The sequence below is a fragment of the Apodemus sylvaticus genome, chromosome 2, assembly GCF_947179515.1.
Source record: "Apodemus sylvaticus chromosome 2, mApoSyl1.1, whole genome shotgun sequence".
In the NCBI taxonomy this organism is placed as follows: Eukaryota; Metazoa; Chordata; class Mammalia; order Rodentia; family Muridae; genus Apodemus; species Apodemus sylvaticus.
In genome coordinates, this window is record NC_067473.1 from 158,860,160 (window position 1) to 158,882,457 (window position 22,298).

A 22,298-nucleotide genomic window follows, 5' to 3' on the forward strand; every position below is an offset into this window, starting at 1 on the left:
TGTGTGCGTGCGCCTCGAAGGCCACAGGGATGCAGTGGAGAGTTGGCCCACAATGAGATACAGCAAAACAAACAGTTCCACGTGGGACTTTATTTAAGATAGGGAAGGGGTAGCAGGTGGGACGGAAGGAAGAAGAGAAAGAGAGAAAAGAAAAGAGGATGGGGAGAAACACTGCCCAGTTATATATGGGTGATGAAGTAATTACGGGTAAAGGTGGGTTATGGAATTCTGGGTAAACGGCGGCTGTTTCCTTGGCAACAGACCTATACATTGTCTTAATTGTCGCTTGTATGACTTCACAAGTCTCAGAGGTCTCGGTACCTACAATATAACTATAGGATTCTCCGGCAGGCAATAAGGGCACATGCTCCACTTTGTTCATAGCAGCCTTATTTATAATAGTCAGAAGCTGGAAAGAAAACAGATGTCCCTCAATGAAAGAATGGATATAGAAAATGTGGTATATTTACACAATGAAATACTACTCAAAATTAAAAACAATAAATTCATGAAATTTTTAGGCAAATAATTTTAACTGGAAAATATCAATATAAGTGAGGTAACAAAATCACAAAAGAATACACATGAAATGCAGTCCCTGATAAGTGGATATTAGTTAGCCTAGAAGATCTAAATACTCAAGGCACTATTAATATATCAAATGATTCCCAAGAAGAAGGAAGGAGAAGGCCCTGGTCCTAGAAAGGCTTCATATAGCATTTTATTGGAGTAACAGAACAGATAAATGTGAGGGGGGTGATTGGGGAATTGGTCAGATGGAAGAGGGCTTATGGGACTTATGGGGGTGGGGGGGGCCAGGAAAGGGGAAATCATTTGAAATGTAAACAAAGAATATAGAAAAATAAGTATAGAAAAGTGTCAAGCTACACAAATAATATTGTAAAAATTGATATCTCCTGAAACCAATAACAAATATACTAAAATGTAAATCAGGAAAACATTCCTTAAAAATAAACTAATAAAAACACATTTCTTGGACTGTACCTAGCCAAAAAAGTGGAAGAGTTCAATAATAAATACTTTAAAACACTGGAAGAAATGAAATTAAAGAAGGCACCAGAATAGGCAAAGACCTCTTATACTCATGTATTCAAGGAAAAACTATTGTAAAATATATGTATATATATATTGTAGCAAAGGCAATCTACAGGCTGTGTGTAACTCCATACAAATTCCAGTGGCATCCTGCTTACCATTAGAATAAATAACATTAAAATAAAAGTAATATTAAAATACAGAAATTAGTATTGTGTATACATTAATAGTTTGGTAATTATAAAACCTAAATGGTGAAAGTAAAGTCATATCTGGTTCCCCAAAAAACTAAAAGGCTGATGGGAGGAGAAGGTAAGATACATTAAACATGGAGTAGGTACTTATATGTTGATGTTGTAAAAACAGAAGGGATGCAGTGAACACTGTCTCTAATTCAGTGCTAAAAAGCAATGGAAATACAGAGCATACATGCCCGGTACTTGAACTCCAACTGAAATTCATATGGCTCCCACTAAAATAGAAGATGACTTTTAAAAACACCATGTCATATTTTTTAAACACTTTTATTTGAACTCAGTATATAACTGTATTAAGAAACTAGGAGGTTATTCACAGAGATAATCATGCTCTTTCCCTCAAATAAAATATAAAGTATAATTTAAGAGACATTAAGCATTGAATAATACTATTTATTGTTATATCCTGTGAGGTAGGCAATAGAGAGAAAGAAAAAGAAAATGTTGAGGGATGAAGCCAGAGAACAGACACAAAAAGAGATCACTATTTGAGATATTGAGGAAGCCCAGAAACTCATAGATGTGATGAATAAAGAAAACTATTTTCATATCATTGTGCACCTGTATAATTTCCTAAAAAGTTATAAATTGCAATCTGATTGTTTACCATTTCAGTACAAATTAAAACAAAATGTATTACCCTTTTATAATCGCAATGTGAAGGAAGTTAACTGTAACAATGACTAAGTAAGTATTGCATCTTTTAAAGATTTTATTGAGGACTGAACTATTCAAATAAAATTTAGAAAATAATTTGGTAGGCGATGACAAATTAATATTTCTCACTACAACTATGATTACAAAGAAAAATTCTAGATAATATGCATGGGTATATACCAATAGACTAATGTAGAAATAGAATAACCTTTACTTGTATTGAAAAAATGATAAAAGTTCTGATTTCTATCATGAAGAGTTATCTGGTGCTTATTGAAATAATATTTTGTACGGAGATTTAATACTCCTCAGTGGAAAAGACTGAATATAGCTACATTATAGATGATTACATGTTTAAACACCTAAAGCTGTCTTCAGAATAGCTGTAAATCAGAGAATACATAAAGTATGCCATATTTACATGAACTGAAAACTGACAATTGTACAATGTATAATGTAGACATGAAAATAACTGCTTAAGGGACTACAAAGGAATCAACATAAAGCTTACACTGACGCTTCACTCTAGAGAACTGCAAGTAAGGGAAGATGCTTGAAGAAGGGAAAAATTGCCTGGAATCATTATAATGTGTCCTGGGTATTCAAAGTTTCTAGGCTAATAGCCACTTATCAGTGAGTGCATACCATGATCGATCTTTTGAGACTGGGTTACCTCACTTAGTATGATGTTCTCCAGCTCCATCCATTTGTCTAAGAATTTCATGAATTCATTGTTTCTAATGGCTGAATAGTACTCCATTGTGTAAATATATCACATTTTTTGTATCCATTCCTCCGTTGAAGGACACCTAGGTTCTTTCCAGCTTCTGGCTACTACAAATAGGGCTGCTATGAACATAGTGGAAATTCTCTAAAGAATTTATGAAATTTTAATACATTATTCCTCCATGTACTTAAAAGTCAAAATCAAGCAGTAAATTTATATCGGTTTTAAGAAATTCCTGGATGATGAGTAGTGTCCATTAACCATACAGTGATTGACAAAATGTAGCAATTTACAACATACTTGAATGTCTAAAGATTTAGTTAGCAACATATATTTCATGAAGAGTTACATATTCTTTCAAATAATTTCAACCAGATATGAGATTCCTGCCATCCACTTGGAAATGCCCCTGGGCTGTGCTTGGCTTACAACACTATGATACATGGCTTCAAGGGAGGATGTGGTTATAGGAAACAGGGATTTCTTTACACTTATGGTGTCCATATGTTCAGAGTGGGATGTCTTCCTCTTTAAGTTAGTAAAACCCTATGAGTGGACAGTTTCAGACACTTTGAATCCAAGTGTCTATGTCCATTAAGTAATATCTTTGGAACAAATTTTACTATACCGCTATCAAACAAGATTCCCATGGGATCTTCTGTGCTGCTTTTATGGCCAAATAAAAGCAACTCAGTCTAGTATGACATAAATTTGCCACGCGAAAGATAAGCAATAACTGAGAGAAACGCTAGACTTGAAATACCCTAAATGTTTCTTGATCTTAAGATGGTAATGTATCCAACATTACAGAGTGCAAACACACTCTTGATTTAAAAACTAAGGAAGACATAAATAAGCTTTGTTCCAGAACATGATGAAAACCACTTTGGCCAAGTACTCTTTTCTGTGCTGGTTTTTGAAGATGGTTGAGCAATAATCCCTCTCAGTGTTGCAAGGTCCAACTTGAGTTTGAACTGGGCTTGGTCTGGTAATCATGTTTAAAATAAATCCTTTGCTAGATAAAGGAAAATACCTGAAAATTACATGGTCTAGGTATAAAATTCTATGATTCTCCAAGTCCTGTTGAATCCCTGGCCTAAATACCTCTTGTCCAAGCACACATTTACCATAATATAATCTCTCGTTGAGAGTAGATTCCAATGATTATAAATGATATCAGCTTTCACTCTGTGAAGACAATGTGAAACTCGTAACTTTGAAAGAGAAAAGCACTTCCCATGGTGACTGCTTAATCTCTCAGGAGACTCTATCCACTGATCTTTTGGATATCCTCAGGATAATACTCTAAGTTTTTTCCCCCGGGACTCTTCCTAATCTTGCATCTATGTGGTTTCACCGGAGTATAAAGAACACCACAAAAACATCCCAATATTGTGAAACTTACGTGATAAACTATGTTCTTTGTCAGGCCCTTCAGAAGTGAGAAACAGCAACCATGAAATTTCTGTTACAGAACTCATGACTACATTGAAATTAACCTGTATTGTATATAAAGACTAAGGCTGCATATGACTAACAGAGAAGAGTCACATTTTAAAACATCTGTTACTTTTATTCTATACAAATGATGTGCTCTCATTCTTAAAATTAACATTCCCAGTCCTGTTACATTGTTTAAAAAATTAAAAAAAAAAAAAAAAAAAAAAAAAACCTGTGATTTAAAGAAACATCTAGTAAGCATCCCTAAAGTCACCACTAGTAGGCAACTATCTAAACTTAGATGGCTGACTTCATGGTGTCTAGTTGGCTCAAATGATTGCAGGGACAGGTGATTAAATTGCAGATGCCATTATTTGATGAAATGCATTGGCTTCACACCACTCTTTTGAATATTCTGACATGATTCATTTTACAGAAATCACAATAAATTCCTTTGTCTTAAAGAATTCATGTAAAGACCTTCTTTCTGAAATGGCCACCTGATCTCAGTAGGATCATATAGCATTTGGGAAGAAACATACATCCTAGTAAACCAGCACTGGAAGCCAGAATTGAAAAGATTTCCACAGCTACCATGGTTTTGCCCGTGGAGCTCAGGTAAGTGGGTATAAAAGAAATCCACACACTACAGAAAACCATCATGCTGAATGTGATTGTTTTTGCCTCATTGAAGGTGTCAGGTAGCCTTCTAGCCAGAAAAGCAATAAGCAAGCTGAGACTGGCCAGAAAGCCCAAGTACCCCAGAACACAATAGAAAGCAAGGGTGGAACCCTCATTGCATAAGAGGATGATTTGTCCATGCTCTGACTGCATGTCAACATCAGGGAAGGGAGGATATGTTCCCAGCCAGACTGCACAGATGCACACTTGAATGATGGAACCACAGCAGACTATAGCATTTGAGAGTCGGGTCACCATCCACATTTGTAAGGTGCTTCCTGGTTTGATGGTTTTGAAGGCCATGACCACAATGAATGTCTTTGCCAAAATAGCAGAAACAGCAACAGAAAATACAATCCCAAAAATCATTTGTCTCAAGACACAAGTGACTGTTGTGGGTTGCCCAATGAATGTCAATGAGCAAAAGAAACATAGCATTAAAGAAACAAGGAGGACATAACTGAGGTTTCTGTTATTTGCTCTGACAATGGGTGTGTCCCGATAGCGAATGAATAATCCTAAAATCATGGCTGAAATGGCAGTTAAACTAATGGTCACAGAGACCAAAACCACTCCCAGAGGATCTTCATGGGATAAAAATGCTATAATTTTAGGGAGACATTGATTCCTCTGCTTATTTGGATACTGGTCTTCTGGACATTTGAAGCATTGATCCATTCCTGAAAATGAGGCAGATTGTTCTATTACATTCAACCCATAAATTTCCAAATGTACCTATAAGACCTATATCTTGCATAGAGAAATTGTTGAAGTCTTTAGAAAATTTCTGTGGATATATTCACTGAAATATGATATTGAAAGACAATTAATGAATACATTATTTATTTCTGAGAGAAAAATACATATATACTGTATACATAACATATTCAGAACATGAGTGGACTTGAACAATATGAGGGAATGAGAAATGTAGAAATGATGTTGAGGGGAATCAGACAATATAAAAATTATATTTGTTTATGAAAGAAAGTTAAAGTTGACTTTGAGAGTTTAAGATTTTCCTTTTGTTCAATTTGTTTAGCAAATATTGTTTATTACTTGAGAACATCATATATGAATATCATGCATTTTTTCAAATCTACTCCAATTCCTTCCCCCTGCAACTCCTTCTCTCTGTCCCTCCAATAATTCTTTCTCCCAACTTTATTTCTATTTTGTTTTTTTTTTTTACCCACTGAGTTCACTTCATGCTACCTGTATGCATATCAATATAGAGACATCAACCATAGCATGAGCAGAAAAACATATTTGAAACAAACAGATGATCCTGATAGAGGATTTCAAGAAGAACATAAATAACTCCATTAAAGAAGTTTAGGACAACATGAATCAAATAACACTATTAAAATGGGGTAAAGAGCTAAACAAAGAATTTTCACCTGAAAAACCTCGGATGGCTGAGAAGCTCCTTAAGAAATGTTCAACATCATTAATCATTAGGGAAATGCAAATCAAAACAACACTGAGATTTCACCTCACACCAGTCAGAACGGCTAAGGTTAAAAACTCAGGAGACAGCAGGTGTTGCCAGTGATGTGGAGAAAGAGGAACACTCCTCAACTGCTGGTGGAATTGTAAGATGGTACAACCACTATGGAAATCAGTCTGGCAGTTCCTCAGAAAACTGGACATGACACTTCCGGAGGACCCTGCTACACCTCTCCTGGGCATATACCCAGAGGATTCTCCAGCATGCAATAAGGACACATACTCCATTATGTTTATAGCAGCCTTATTTATAATAGCCAAAATTTGGAAAGAACCCAGATGTCCCTCAATGGAGGAATGGATACAGAAATAGTGATATATTTACACAATGGAATACTGATCAACAACTAAAAACAATGAATTCATGAATTTTTTTAGGGAAATGGTTGAAACTGGAAAATATCAATCTAAGTGAGGTAACCCAATCACAAAAGAATACACATGCAATGCAATCTCTGATAAGTGGATATTAATTAGCCCAGAAGCTCTGAATACCCAAAACACAATTAGCATAACAAATGAATCCCTTGAAGAAGTAAGGAGAGGGCCCTGATTCTGGAAAGGCTTGATCTAGCATTGAAGGGGAGTACCAGGACTGAGAAAAAGGAGGGAAATGCTTGGAGAATGGTTGGAGAGAAGTATCCTTATGGGACATATGGGGAGGGGGGAACTGGGAAGAGGGAAATCATTTGGAATGTAAACAAAGAATATAGAAAATAAAAATATATAATAAAAAAATCCTACAGAGAGAACATGAGTCAACAGGTTGAAGCCCTTTAAAAGGAAACACAAAAACTGCTTAAAGAAATACAAGAAAACATGGGTTAATAGATAGAAGGCCATAAAGAGGAAATACAAAAATCACTTAAAGACATTCAAGAGAACAAGGGTCAACAGGCAGAAGTCCTGATAGAGGAAACACAAAAATCCCTTAAAGAATTAGAGGAAAATGCAAACAAACAAATCAAGGAACTGAGAAAAACCATCCAGGATCTGTAAAGGAAGTAGAAACAACTAAGAAATTATAAATGGAGACAAATTTGTAGATATAAAACCTTGAAAAGAAATCAGGTGCCATAGATGCAAACAACAACAATAAATTACAAGAGATAGAGGAACGAATCTGAGGTGCTGAAGATCCCACCGAAAACATTGACTCAACAGTCCAAGAAAATGCAAAATGTTAAAAGCTTGTAACCCAAAACATCCAGGACATCCAGGACACAATGAGAAGACCAAACCTAAGGATTATAGGTATAGAGGAGAGTGAAGATTTACAACTTAAAGGGCCAGTAAAAATCTTCAACAAAATTAAAGAACTCTTCCCTAATCTAAAGAAAGAAAAACCCCTGGGCACACAAGGAGCTTATGGAACTTGAAGCAGACTGCACAAGGACAGAAATACCTTCCATCACATAAAAATCAAAACCCCAAATATGCTAAACAAAGAATATTGAAAGCAGTAAGAGAAAAAGGCCAAGTAGCATATAAAGGAAGACCTATCAGAATTACACCAGACATCTCTCCACAGACCATGAAACCCAGAATATCCTGGGCAGATCTCACACAGACTCTAGAAGAACACAAATGCCAGCCCAGACTACATACCCAGCAGAACTCTCAATCACTATAGATGGAGAAACCAAGATATTCCATGATAAAACCAAATTTACACAATACCTTTCCACAAATCCAGCTCTTAAAAAGGATAATAAATCAAAAATGCCCATACAAAGAGGGCAACTACACTCTACAAAACGTAATTTAGTAATCTAATTTCAACAAACCCTAAAGAAGAAAACTACACAACCATTAAAATAACATCAAAAATAACAGGATGCAAAAATCACTATCTCTTAAAATCAATGGACTCAATTCCCCAATAAAAAGACATAGACTAAAAGACTGGCTACTTAAACAGGATCCCCAATTTTGTGGCATACAGGAAACATACCATGTATTCAAAGAAAAACACTGCCTCAGAGTAGAAGGCTGGAAGATAATTTTCCAAGAAAATGGTCTAAGGAAATAAGCTTGAGTAGCCATTATAATACAGGGAAAACATCAACTTTCCACCTAAAGACATCATAAAAGACACGGAAGGACACTTTATAATCATCAAAGGAAATATCTGCCAAGAAGAACTCTCAATTCTGAACATATATACTCAAAAGTGTACACTCAGTCATAAAAGAAACTTTACTAAAGCCCAAATCACACATTGCACCTCACACAATGATTGTGGGTGACTTTAACATTCCACTCTCCTCAATGGACCAATCAGGGAACACAAACTAATCAGAGATCCAGTCAAACAAATTGAAGTTTTTCACCAAATGGATTTAACAGATATCTATATAACATTTCAACCTAAATCATAAGAATATATCTTTTAACCACCTCATGGTATCTTCTTCAAAATCAACACAAAACAGACCTCAACAGATATGAGAAGACGGAAGTAATTCCATGCCTCTTATCAGATAACTACAGATTAAGACTGGTTTTCAATAGCAACAAAAATAACAGAAAGCCCATATAAACATGGAAGATGAACAATGCTTGTCGGAAACCAAATTCTAGAAAACCAGACTTTCAACAGCCCTCACCTTGAAAGTTCACTGACCTTGCTGTTTACAGCTGAACTCCCCCTATTCTTTACACAAGGCTGACCAACCGGTTCTTTACTTGGCTGAACACCTGGGATGGCCTGGGCAGAACCAGCATTCCAGGAAAACTGTAGATGCCTCAAGCCAGAGTCAACATCTGCCCTGGATGTCCTTTTCTCTTTCTGTGACTCTAACATTCCCTTCAGCCACTCCCTACTTCCTCTTAATGTGGGTTCAAAAGCAGGTGTTTTGCATTTCATTAAAGAGGTGTTGACAAAGACACCCTGTTTGCTTGACCTTGCTTTCCTTTCCCTCCCATTTTCTCTTTCAGGCTTGGGTCCTCCTCGGCTCCCCGAATTACTAAGTTCCGTTGGTTGGGATGAATGCTCTACTCAATTATACCTTTCTCAGGGAAGAAATAAGTTTAGATATTAAAGACTTTTCAGAATTTAATGACAATGAAGGCATAGCATTCCCAAACTTATGGCACACAATGAAAGCAGTGCTAAGAGGAAAACCTATAACTCTGAGGGCCTCCAAAAAGAAACTGTAGAGAGTATACACTAGCTTCTTAATGGCACACCTGAAAGCTCTGGAAAAGAAAGAAGCTAGTACACTGAAGAGGAGTAGAAGGCAGGAAATCATCCAACTCGTGGCCAAAATCAACTAAATTTAAACAAAAAAGAGACATACAATTAATCAAAAAACTAGGAGCTGGCTCTTTGAAAAAAATCAACAGAGATAGGTAAATGGTAAGCCAGACTAATCAGAGTGCAAAGAGACAGTATCCAAATTAACAAAGATCTTTACCAACCTTACATCCGACAGAGGGCTAATATCCAAAATATACAAGAACTCAAGTCCAGAGAACCAAACAACACTGGTAAAAAATGGGGTAAAGAGCTAAACAAAGAATTTTCAACTGAGGAATAGTGTATGGCTGAGAAGCACCTAAATAAATGTTTAACATTCTTATTCATCAGGGAAATGCAAATCAAAACAGCATTGAGATTTCACCTCACATTGGTCAAGGTGGTTAAGATCAAAAACTCAGGGCCAGCAGGTGCTGGAGAGGTTGTGGAGAAAAAGGAACACTCCTCCACTGTTGGTGGGATTGCAAGGTGGTATTACCACTCTGGAAATTAGTTTGGTGGTTACTCAATAAACTGGGCATAATACTACTGGAGGCCTCTCTACTCCTGGGCATATACCCAGAGGATTCTACAGCCTGTAATAAGAAAACATGCGCCACTATGTTCATAGAAGTCCTATTTATAATAGCCAGAAGCTGGAAGGAACCAAGCTGTTCCCCAACAAGAGGAATGGATACAGAAAATGTGGTATATATACACAATGGAGTGCTATTCAGACATTAAAAACAATGAATCCATGAAATTCATAAACAAACGGATGGAACTGGAAAATATCATCCTTAGTGACGTAACCCAATCACAGAAGAACACTCATGGTATGCATTCACTGATAAATGGATATTAGCCCAGAAGCTTGGAATACCCAAGACACATTTCCCATATCAAATCATGCCCAAGAAGGAGCAAGAACAACGTATGGATTATTGGGTCCTTTATAGAAAGAAGAAAACATACCCACAGAAGGAGATAAAGAGACAAAATTTGGAGCAGAGTCTGACGGAAAGACCATCCAGAGACTCCCTGAAAGTCCCATAAGCCCTTTTCCCTCCTCCTGTTCTCCCATCCACCCCTTCTCACTTCCCTGTTCTGCTTTTGCCCTATACTGCTACACTGAGTCTTTCCAGAACCAGGCTACTCCTCTGTACTTCTTTTACATCATTTAATGTGTAGATTATGTTTGGGTATTCCAATTTTCTTGGCTAATATCCACTTATTAGTGAGTGCATACCATGATTAATCTTTTGAGCCTGGGTTACCTCACTTAGTATGATGTTCTCTAGCTCCATTCATTTGTCTAAGAATTTCCTGAATTCATTGTTTCTAATGGCTGAATAGTACTCCATTGTGTGTATATACCACATGTTTTGCATCCATTCTTCCATTGAGGGATACCTGGGTTCTTTCCATGTTCTGGCTATTATAAACAGGGCTGCTATGAACATAGTGGAACATGTATCTTTTTTTTTTTTTTTTTTTTTAATCTTTAATACCTGCTGGGGAATCCGCTGGGTATATGCCCAGGAGTGGTATTGCAAGATCCTACAAAAGTGACTTGCCCAGTTTTCTGAGGAAACGCCAGACTGATTTTAACAATTTGCAACCCCACCAGCAGTGGAGGAGTATTCCTCTTTCTACACATCCTAGTCAACAGTGCTGTCTCCTGAATTTTAAATCTTAGCCATTCTGACTGGTGTAAGGTGAAATCTCAGGGTTGTTTTGATTTGCATTTCCCTAAAGACTAAAGAAGTTGAGCATTTTTTTTTAAGATACTTCTAAGTCAGTCATCCGAAGTTCTTCCAGTGAAAATTCTTTGTGTAGCTCTGTAGCCCATTTTTAATAGGGTAATTTGGATTTCTGGGGTTTAATTTCTTGAGTTCTTTGTATATATTGGATATTAGTCCTCTATTTGATATAGGTTGATGAAGATCTTATCCCTATTTGTTGTTTGCCAATTTGTACACAATTCTTTGTGTAGCTCTGTAGCCCATTTTTAATAGGGTAATTTGGATTTCTGGGGTTTAATTTCTTGAGTTCTTTGTATATATTGGATATTAGTCCTCTATTTGATATAGGTTGATGAAGATCTTATCCCTATTTGTTGTTTGCCAATTTGTACTTTTGATGGTATACTTTGCCGTACAGAAACTTTTTGAAGTTTATGAGGTCACACTCAGGGCTGGAATCAATCAAGTGGAAATGAAGAGAACCATACAAAGAATCAATAAATCCAGGAGCTTGTTCTTTGAGAAAATCAACAAGATAGATAAACCCTTAGCCAGACTGACCAAAGGGCACAGAGACAGTATCCAGATTAACAAAATTAGAAATGAAAAGGGGGATATAGCAACAGAAACTGAGGAAATTCAAAAAAATCATCAGAACCTTCTACAAGAGCCTATATTCAACACAACTGGAGAATCTGGAGGAAATGGACAATTTCCTAGACAGATACCAAATACCAAAATTAAATCAGTATCAAATAGATCATCTAAACAGTCCCATAACCCCTAAAGAAATAGAAGGAGCCATAGAAAGTCTTCCAACCAAAAAAAATCACAGGACCAGATGGGTTAAGTGTAGAATCCTATTAGACCTTCAAAGAAGACTTAACACTAATACTTTTCAAACTATTCTACAAAATAGAAATGGAAGAAACACTACCCAACTCCTTCTACGAAGCCACAATTATGCTGATAACAAAACCACACGAAGATCCAACTAAGAAAGAGAACTTCAGACCAATTTCCCTTATGAACATCGATGCAAAAATACTCAATAAAATTCTTGCGAATCAAATCCAAGAACACATAAAAACTATCATCCACCATGATCAAGTAGGCTTAATACCATTGGATGCTGAAAAAGCATTTGATAAAATTCAGCATCCTTTCATGCTTAAAGTCTTGGAAAGAACAGGAATTCAAGGCCCATACCTAAACATTCTAAAAGCAATATACAGCAAACTGGTAGCCAACATCATACTAAATTGAGAGAAACTAAAACAATCCCACTAAAATCAGAGATTTGACAAGGCTGCACCCTCTCTCTTTATCTTTTCAATATTGCACTTGAGGTACTAGCTTGCGCAATTAGACAACATAAGGAGGTCAAAGGGATACAAACTGGAAAGGAAGAAGTCAAACTATCACTATTTGCAGATGATAAGATAGTCTACCTACGTGACCCAAAAACTCCACTAGAGAACTCCTACAGCTGATAAACAACTTCAGCAAAGTGACAAGTTTATCTCAACTCAAGCAAATAAGTAGCCTTCCTATAGTGAAAGGATAAGCAGGCTGAGAAAGAAATGAGGGAAGTGATACCCTTCACAATAGCCACAAACATTATAAAGTACCTTGGTGTGACTCTGACCAAACAAGTGAAAGATATATATGACAAGATCTTCAAGACTCTGAAGAAGGAAATGGAAGAATACCTCAGAAAATGAAAAAAATCTCCCATGCTCATAGATTGGCAGGATTAATTTAGTTAAAATGGCCATTTGGCCAAAAGCAATATACAGATTCAATGAAATAACCATCAAAATCCCAACTCAGTTACTCACAAAGTTAGAAAGAGCAATTCTCAAATTCATCTGGAATAACAAAAAACCCAGGATAACTAAAACTATTCATAACAAAAAAAGAAATTCTGGGGGAATCAGTATCCCTGACATCAAGCAATACTACAGAGCAATAGTGTTAAAAACTACATGGTGTTGGTACAATGACAGGCAGTTCATCAATGGAATAGGATTGAAGATCCAGAAATGTACCCACACCACCTATGGCCACTTGATACTCGATAAAGGGACTGAAAATATCCAGTGGAAAAAAGATAGCCTTTTCAACAAATGGTGCTGGTTCAACTGGAGGTAAGCATGCAGAAGAAAGCGAATGGATCCATCTTAGCTCCTTGTACTAAACTCAACCCCAAATGGTTCAAGGACTTCCACATAAAGATAGACACTCAGAAGGTAATAGAAAAGAAACTGGGGAAGACCCTTGAGGACATCAGTACAGGGGAAAAGTTCCTGAACAGAACACCAACAGAGTATGCTCTAAGATCAAGAATTGCTTTTTTTCAAGACAGGGTTTCTCTGTTCAGCCATGGCTGTCATGGTACTCTGTGGATCAGAATTGCCTTGAACTCAGAGATCAACATACTGAGAGTTGGCCTTAAGAACTTTGCCACCTCCACCCAGCATTATCTTGTTTTAAAGTATTGAGAGTCAGCTACATAAATATAACTGTGTCTTCAGGTGTTGTGTTTTCACCCCTATCTAGTGGTACATCATTTCCACATTCAGAACCATTTCTACAAATTTCAACATTTGGAACCATTTTATAAATACCTGTTTCATTTGTAATCTCTCCAGTTGGACATGGGACACAATCACAACAACAGAATGAAAACCAACAGTCCTCTGTTTTCTTAAATCCAAGAGGACAACTTCGTTTGCAATTAGAAAAAGGAATCTGTATAGGAGACATGAGTGGAGCAAAGGCAGTCAGCTCATGACATTCATTATTAGAATCGAGATGGTAAATTTCAGCAGGACATCCGTGTACTATAAGAAAGAAGTACCAGTCTTTTAGAGAGTGTGAAGCCAAATTGCCTATTTCTTCCTATCCTAATTCTCTTTTTGAACTGTTGCTTTATTTTATTTCATTGTTTAATTGATTTTCTTGCTTTCATTTATTTCATTTTATTTATTTCATATATTTTGATCATATCCTTCTTTTCCCCCATCTCTGTCCAGGTCCTCCCCCTCTCAACCTGCCAAAATTTGAGTTTTTTCTCAAAAAAAAAAAAAACAGACTAAAGTCCCCCAAAATAACTAAGCATCAAAACCTTGAAAATAAAATACAACAGCACAAAAAGCAAAAGAAATAAAAACAAAACTGTAACCAAATAAAAGTATGGATGTATTGTGGATTCCCTTCTTGTGCTGCCCAACTACTCCTGGATATGAGACCTGCCTTGGGGTGCTTGATGTACTCATTGTTTTACATTGGAAAAAAATTATCAGGTCTCCTGATGACCATAATGTTCCACATTACTACATATCACCTATTTTTATCACATCACAGAGATGTTCATTGTGAACAGTTACATCAATAAGCATATGAGTGTGCATATAATTTTACATTGAAATACAGAAATGTCTGTCACATGATATTTAATCACACTGTGAACCCTGAGATTATATTATTTACTGAAAAATCTATTTCTAGTTGTGGTAAGGCTCAATCCCAGAATATATCCTTAATCCCAATTAAAGAAGGTAAGTTACTTTATAGAATAAAGCACCCATGATTGAAAGTTAATTCTAACTTAGGGTCAATAAAAGTGACAAATCAGAGAAAGATTTGAAAGAATGAGTCACAGATAGGAAACACCCAACTCTCATTAGAGTAGACAGGAAAGAAAAGCAATTTGCTAGGGTGCTAGCTTCTACAATCAGGTACTAAGGTGGTACACAGTGACAGATGAAGGACAAAGGATGAAGGCCTCTGGCCATTAACACCCTCTTATTGTTCTGGGGACCAGAAACTGATGGCTTCTGACTATTTAATTATCTCTATTCTGGTGGTAGAAGCTGAGGACTTTGGACAATTAACTTGGTTTTGCTTATCCTGGGTGAAAAGCCGATGTCTTCTTGCAGTTTACACCTTCTGCAGCAGGATTTGATTAAGAAAAGAAACTTAGTTACTTGGACTCTTTAGACACTGACTCAGGGACCTCTTGCTGGCAGGCAAGAGGCTCAAATTTGAATAAAACTTTCCAAGACAGAAAGAAGGAAATAAAAAGAAAGATGGGAAGGAAGGAAGGAAGGAGGGATGGAAGGAAGGAGGGAAGGAGGGAAGGAAGGAAGGAAGGAAGGAAGGAAGGAAGAAAGAAAGAAAGAAAGAAAGAAAGAAAGAAAGAAAGAAAGAAAGAAAGAAAGAAAGAAAGAAAGAAAGAAAGAAAGAAAGAAAGAAAGAACAGAGGGAGAGAGGGGAAGAGGGAGGAAAGGGAAGAGGGAGAGGGGGTGGAAGGAATGAAGGAAAAAGGAAGCAAAAAGGAAGGAAAATAGGAAAGAATTGATGAAGGAAGGAAGAAAAGAAAAGAAAAAAGGAAAGGAAGAAAAGAAAAGAAATTAAGAAAGTCAAAGTAAGCCACAGAAAAACAAACACACATTGGGAGAAGCAGAAAGATGCTACTCCAAGTCTTTATTATTGCTTTCAGTGTTTTTATAGATTTTCTGTTACAAAAATCTATGTAAAAAATATTACCTCATACACAAAATGTTCAAAAACAAAAGGCATTACAGCAGAAAGGATATAAATTCAAAGCAATGCTTCATTGTATCAGTTCATTATAAGTTCAAAGCAACAGTTTCATATGGCCTTGGTTTTCCACAGTGAATACCTATGGGATGTTTCTTAGATCTATAATTGAATAAATGTTTTCTCATTGATCATTAATTTTTCCATTTGTTTTATTTTTCCCTAGCACAATTAATCCAAGAAACATGAAGGTATAAAGAACTCTATTTGCAACTTTTATTTTAAAGTGTCCTTGAGAATACTTGTATCAATTTAGGAGCTCTTTAAAATCATGATCAGCAATTAGAAAATCATCAATTCATCAAAACAGCTTTATTACATGAAAGTATATCTTCATATTGATTCTGAAGGAAATGTACCCAATAAAATGAGTAAATACACAGGAAATTAAGCTACATAATACTGTCAGGAAAGAGGGGCAATATCTAAGTCAAAGTATCTGGGTTCACACACATACTCTCAAAGTACACACATTACAGCGACTCAAAACTGTGGACTATCTCCACAAATTTTACTCACTTGTAATAGCATTTCCTAGATGACTTCTGCTATAAACATAAAGAGGATGAGGGTTGGGGATCAATGAGTTTTAATGCACAACCTGTATAGAGACAGGTTGTAAAGAGTACAAGCTAGACAGAGGTAATGACAGAACCAGGAGAACTTGATAAGGAGCCAAAAGATTAGAATATATTGCCAAACTTACTATGAAGCAAAGCAGAACAAATTCAGTCAGAAACTGAGAGAAGTCAGATTGAAACAGTCAGCTTGAAGAAGACATTGAGCCAGAATAACTGAGTTAAACCAGTCAGCCAGAACTCAGAAAGAGGTTGAGATGGGGAGCTTCTTCAGCTTTAAGTCTCAAAGGCTATTAATGTTCTAAAACTAGAATAGACTATAGGAGTCTAGAAGCATACTGAAGTAGAATTAGGATAGCAGGTGAAGGCAGTAAGCGTCAGAGATAATAATTAACTTCATAAAGTGAATGTTATATTTAAAAGTCCTTATTTGGGGGAGAATGGTTTCATAGACATGTGTTTATTTTATTTATTTACTGAAGGCAGTTACTTCCACTAAAGCCTTCACCACTATGATCCATCCAAATAGGTGCCCAAGATGTGGTTTCTTTTTTCTTTTTTCCTTTTTCTTTCTAGGTAAGCCATATGTGTATCTGATCATTACAAGAATGAAACCATCTGAAGAATTAATCCAAAATGAATCAGCAATACTTACAATGATTTGTAGGCACAAAGTTCTGGTATTCAGCATTAGAAAGGACAAACTGATGGCACTCAACCTTCCCTTAACCCTGTTCTCTGAGGAATTCCACTCTGAGCACAGCACACAGTGTTTGTGGGACCATGGGACCACTCTGGAGACTCAACTCCATAATCCTCTGGCCATCAGTCACATGTGGCATGCCCCATTCCCTAGTGTTCTGACTGGTCTCCACCTCTGCAGTCACCTGGCAACAAGCAGGCTTTCCCTGCCCCTTAGTTACCTGGCAATACCATGTAACCCAGCTTATTATAAATGGATACTTCCTGCCCCTCAAAGTTCTCTTTTATCTTTCTCCTCTCAGTCTCTCTCTCTCTCTTTCTCTCTCCTCTCTCTCTCTCTCTCTCTCTCTCTCTCTCTCTCTCTCTCTCTCTCTCTCTCTCTCTCTCATCTCTTTTCCATTCTCTCTTTCACATGGCCAAGGTCATCCAAGCTGGTCTCCACTCAGCCTCCTGAGCCCCCTCACAGCTAAACAGCTTCACCTATAGCAGTTATTCAGGGCTGTGCTAATGGCCCTGCCCACTAGCCCTGCAGCTCCTGTCCTGTCAACCTTCCATATGTTTAGTCCTGCTAGTGTTCCTATCCCCTCAGGATCTGCATGCCAGAGCTCTCCTATGAAGGAACTCCTGCCACCATCACCCGCACACTCTCCTCCTCGTTTTTCTCCACAAGTGCTGACTTTAAAGATACTCACCTGATTGTTGTATACACCCAAATTTATGAGTTTGTCATTTAGGGAAAGACAGTGAACACTGTTAGATTCAAACAGAAACTCGCCAACTTTCACTTGAACTTTGGTACCACTCTGCAGAGGATGGTAATTAAAGATGTCAAGCTTGGTTGTTGAATCTTCCTGGTTCACAATGTTCTCCTCATTGACGTTTCTCCCAAGTTTGCCCTTTTGTAAGAATGGATGGAGCTTAAAGAATAAATAACTGTCAGAAATTGCAGTATAGCTCACTGGGATGCAAACAAACCTGGTTACTATAATTGCACTCTCTTTCACAAACTGTATGTCCATGTGGCTTTGATTTTGTTTGTGGTTTATTGATTTGTTTATCAAATATTTATCATAAGACTAGTACATGTAGGACTATACAAAGACATTAACATAGATATATGCTTTTCACCAAATCTATCACCACTATTCAGGTTTTATTTCTGAACTTTTCTCAGTCACTCAGTAATGACTCTGGCAGACAGATTCTAAATTTTGAAATTTACTATTTGAAAAATTATGAAAAATAAAAATGATTTGAATAAGGTTGTTTAAACTTTTGCATAAGAGTTTTTCAGAAAAGCCACATTGTTTCACCACTATACATAACTCTAGAAAGTTCATATAAAATAAAATTTTCAGATTTTAAAATGTGAAATTTGTATATACGGAAGGAGGCAAAAGAAGAACAACTGTGGTACAGAAATGTATAGGAACATGTGATGGAGACCTGCAAAGGTGGATTGGACTCAGATAGAATAGAGTAGGGTAAGTTAATCAAACCTGAAGATGATGAAGTCATATATAGCTACAACTTTAAGCTAGTTACAAAGTAAAATGCAATTTCAAAAGAATTTAAACAGAGGTATTACAGTTTATTATATATAAAATATCCTCATGGCAGTTAAGAAGCCTCCAAAAGACCCCAAGACTATGCAGGTTATGATCATTGCCTTTGGTTACACATACAAACCAGAGGGTAAAACCCTAATGCTGAAGACACCACACACTTTGCTGCAGAAAATAGCAGTGAGGCCAGAACTAATTTGAAAACTTTCTCCCTGTTGTATATTCTGCTTGTCTGTCTGTCTGGCATATTTCACTCTGGTAGAAGCTAAACTACAAGCTGTTGAGGAAGTAAAGTCAGCAGAGGCTTTTCCCAACTGTAGACCTTGCATTCTATAATACCCACATTCCAAACTTGATATGCATACTGGTGAAATACTGGCACAACTGTTATGGGAATAAACAACTTATTGCTCATGGTATTTTTGTGGATGTCCTTACAAGACAGACTCATGCCTGTTACTACAAACCTATTTTAGGTCAATGTCTTGGGAGATCAGAAGTCCTATGGGTGTGCCTACTACTTCTGTTTGGCAAAGAGGATACATTATTGAATTTCCTCCTGAATATTTATATACATGATATACTGCTATTGTCAGATTATATCAGAGAATTTCTCTATGGCATGAATATTGATTGGTCATATTGAAATAGGACAGTCATGAGAGGATTCCCAAATCATAGAAACCATTGGGAAAGAGGGGATTGAGAGAATGAACAAATCAGATGCTGGTTAGGAGGTACATGAAATACTGTCTTTTAGGTGTGACATGGTCATGTCACTCAGGAGCTTATTGTAGCTAAGTCTGCCTGTATAGAAACAGAACAATATTGAGCCCATAAAAATGTTTAACTTCAGAGGAGGGATGAAGTTTATAAAGACAAGCTCATCACATGCGCAATGTAAAAATTTAAAAGATTCTAAAGGAGAGGAAGTCATTGTCATTAGAAATACCAACATTTTTGTATTCCTTCTGCCTCATTGGATAACTGCATATTCATGCCCTTATGGAAAGGCCTGTAGGTCATACCTCTAGTGGGTCATGAAAGAAAAAAACAAGTCAAAAGACATGAATATAGAATAGGGAGATAGTGAGAGACTGGAGGATCTGTGAGTATGCAGAGAGCTAAGAGACTTAGAGAAATGGGGATGAAGAAAAGCATTTTCTATTTGTATGCTTGTTGTACCTGTCAGAGAATACATTGTTTTAATAGACTATATATGGTAGATATACCAAAAAACTACACCTGACCTTATAATTTAAAATAAAAGCAAACAAAAAACCCAATTCTCTGAAGAATTAAGTGAAAAATATCCATTCCTGAGAGAGGATTCAACTTTTAAGGTTGAATCAGTAAAATTCTCTCCTCTTAAAGTGAAGGGAAAATGAATATGATCACATTTAAAAATACTCAGGAGTAAAATTTTATTCATGTTCCAGCCTTGTAGAAAAGTTAAAATAAACTTTCAAAGAAAAGGAAATTTGTGTTATCTAGAAAATGAAACAGACATACAGTCAAGAACAACAAAGAAGCAGAATAACACAGTTAAATTGAGCATTGTATCTTCTTTATCTTTGTGGTAGGCTATAATCTGCTGAAAACTACAAAGTGAATGCAACACTACCTGGGTATTTCTTTAGAGGAATGAAAGACTTTACAACACTGCTACAACAGACAGAAAAGTCAAAGCAGAAGAGTTCCCAAATACATCAGCATTACTGATTAGCATTACTTGCTAATAAGTCTTGAGCATGTTTGAAAACCACCAGAATATTTTATGTATAACTGATATTCTTAGAGAAAAATTCGAATGGAAGATATTCAATTGAATCTAAAGAAGTCAGATAAAAAGATGAACTAAAGGGGTCAACTGCTCCATATAGAAAATTATCACATGATAGACATTTTTAAGAAAGAATAATAGTGAATTTAAGGTAAGTACAATGAATGCATGAATTTAAAACAGAAACAATACATAGCACCCCATCTCTAGGCTGAAGAGGCCAGCTGTGCACCTGGAGGCTGGCTGGGAAGAAACAGTGTGCTCTGGTGAATCTGGCCCTACAAAGCTGAGGATCCAGTCCTGAGGCCTCTGGTGGGCACCTTCTGGTCTCTGCTTCGGGATCTGGAACAGCCTGGGCTACAGATTCCAGTCCTAAGGCCTCGGGCAGGAAACTTCCTGTCTCTGCCTTGGGATTGGGAATACCCTGGGCCACAGAACCCCGTCACCAGGCCGTGCAAAATGCCAGCTCTGCACCCAGAGGCTGGCTAGGAGGAAGCAGCAAGCTCTGGTGAGTCCGGCCCTGCAGAGCTGAGGATCCAGTCCTGAGGTCTCTGGCAGCAGGCTTCTGGTCTCCGCTTCAGGACTGGGAACAGATTGGGCCAAGGGACCCCATCTCCAGGAAGTGCAAGAGGGCAGTTGTTCACCCAGAGGCAGGCTGGGAGGAGGCAGTGTGCTCTGGTAAGTCCAGCCCTGCAGAGAAGTGGATCCAGTCCTGAGGCCTCTGATGGGAGCCTTCCTGACTCCACCTCAGGATCTGGAACCTGTCTTCAGGCAGTGCAGGAGGCCAGCTGTGCACCCAGAGGCCAGCTGTGAAGAGGCAGCTTGCACTGGGGAGTTGACAACAAGACCAACTAATACCAGTGAGAATGAGATGGCAAAAGGCAAACATAGGAATGTTACTAACAGAAATCAAGGCAATATGGCAGCATCTGAAAACAATTATCCATTAACACCATGTCCTGGATACACCAACACACCAGACAAACAAGATTTGGATTTTAAATCGCTGGTCATGAGGTTGTTAGAGGATCATATGAAGGACATAAATAAATCACTTTAAAAAATTCAGGAGAAAATGGATCAAAAGTTAGAAACCTTTACAAGGAAAACACAAAAATCATTGAAAGAAATTCAGGAGAATACAGAATACAATAAGGAGGAAACTCAAAAACACTTGAAATATAGTTGAACTTTGGTCAACAGGCTGAGGTCATGAAAGAGGAAACACAAAAATCTCTTAAAGAATTACAAGAAAACACAAACAAGCAAGTGCAGGAGCTAAGTCATCCAGGATCTAAAATCAGAAGTAGAAAAAACTATGAAATCTCAATGGGAATCAACGTTGGAGATAGAAAACCTTGGGAAGAAACCTGGGGCCATAAATGCAAATATAAACAACAGAATACAAGAGCTAGAAGAAAGAATCTCAGATGCTGAAGATACCATAGAAACCATGGACTCAACAGTTAAAGAAAATGCAAAATGCAAAAAGCTGGTAACCCAAAACATCCAGGAAATCCAGGACACAATGAGAAGACCAAACCTAAGGATTTAGGCATAGATGAGAGTGAAGAGTGGCCTTTGCAACTTAAAGGGCCAGCAAACATCTTCAATAAAATTATGGAAGAAAACATCCCTAACCTAAAGAAAGAGATGCCCATGAATATAAAAGAAGCCTACAGAACTCCAAGACTGGACCAGAACAGAAATACCTCCCATCACATAATAATCAAAACCCCAAATGTACTA

At 37.1% G+C, this 22,298-nt stretch overlaps 1 protein-coding gene across 1 annotated transcript in view; it reads right to left on the bottom strand.

Moving 5' to 3' along the window:
• Positions 1-4,605: 4,605 nt before the first annotated feature.
• The window catches only part of LOC127678104 (vomeronasal type-2 receptor 26-like), a 33,996-nt gene continuing 16,303 nt past the window's right edge, over positions 4,606-22,298 (bottom strand). Inside the window, exons 4-6 of the mRNA XM_052172907.1 lie at positions 17,894-18,118; positions 13,944-14,067; positions 4,606-5,498 (exon numbers count right to left, since the gene is read on the bottom strand). Of these exons, the coding sequence (XP_052028867.1) occupies positions 4,606-5,498; positions 13,944-14,067; positions 17,894-18,118 (1,242 nt within the window). The remainder of the gene's footprint in view (positions 5,499-13,943; positions 14,068-17,893; positions 18,119-22,298) is intronic.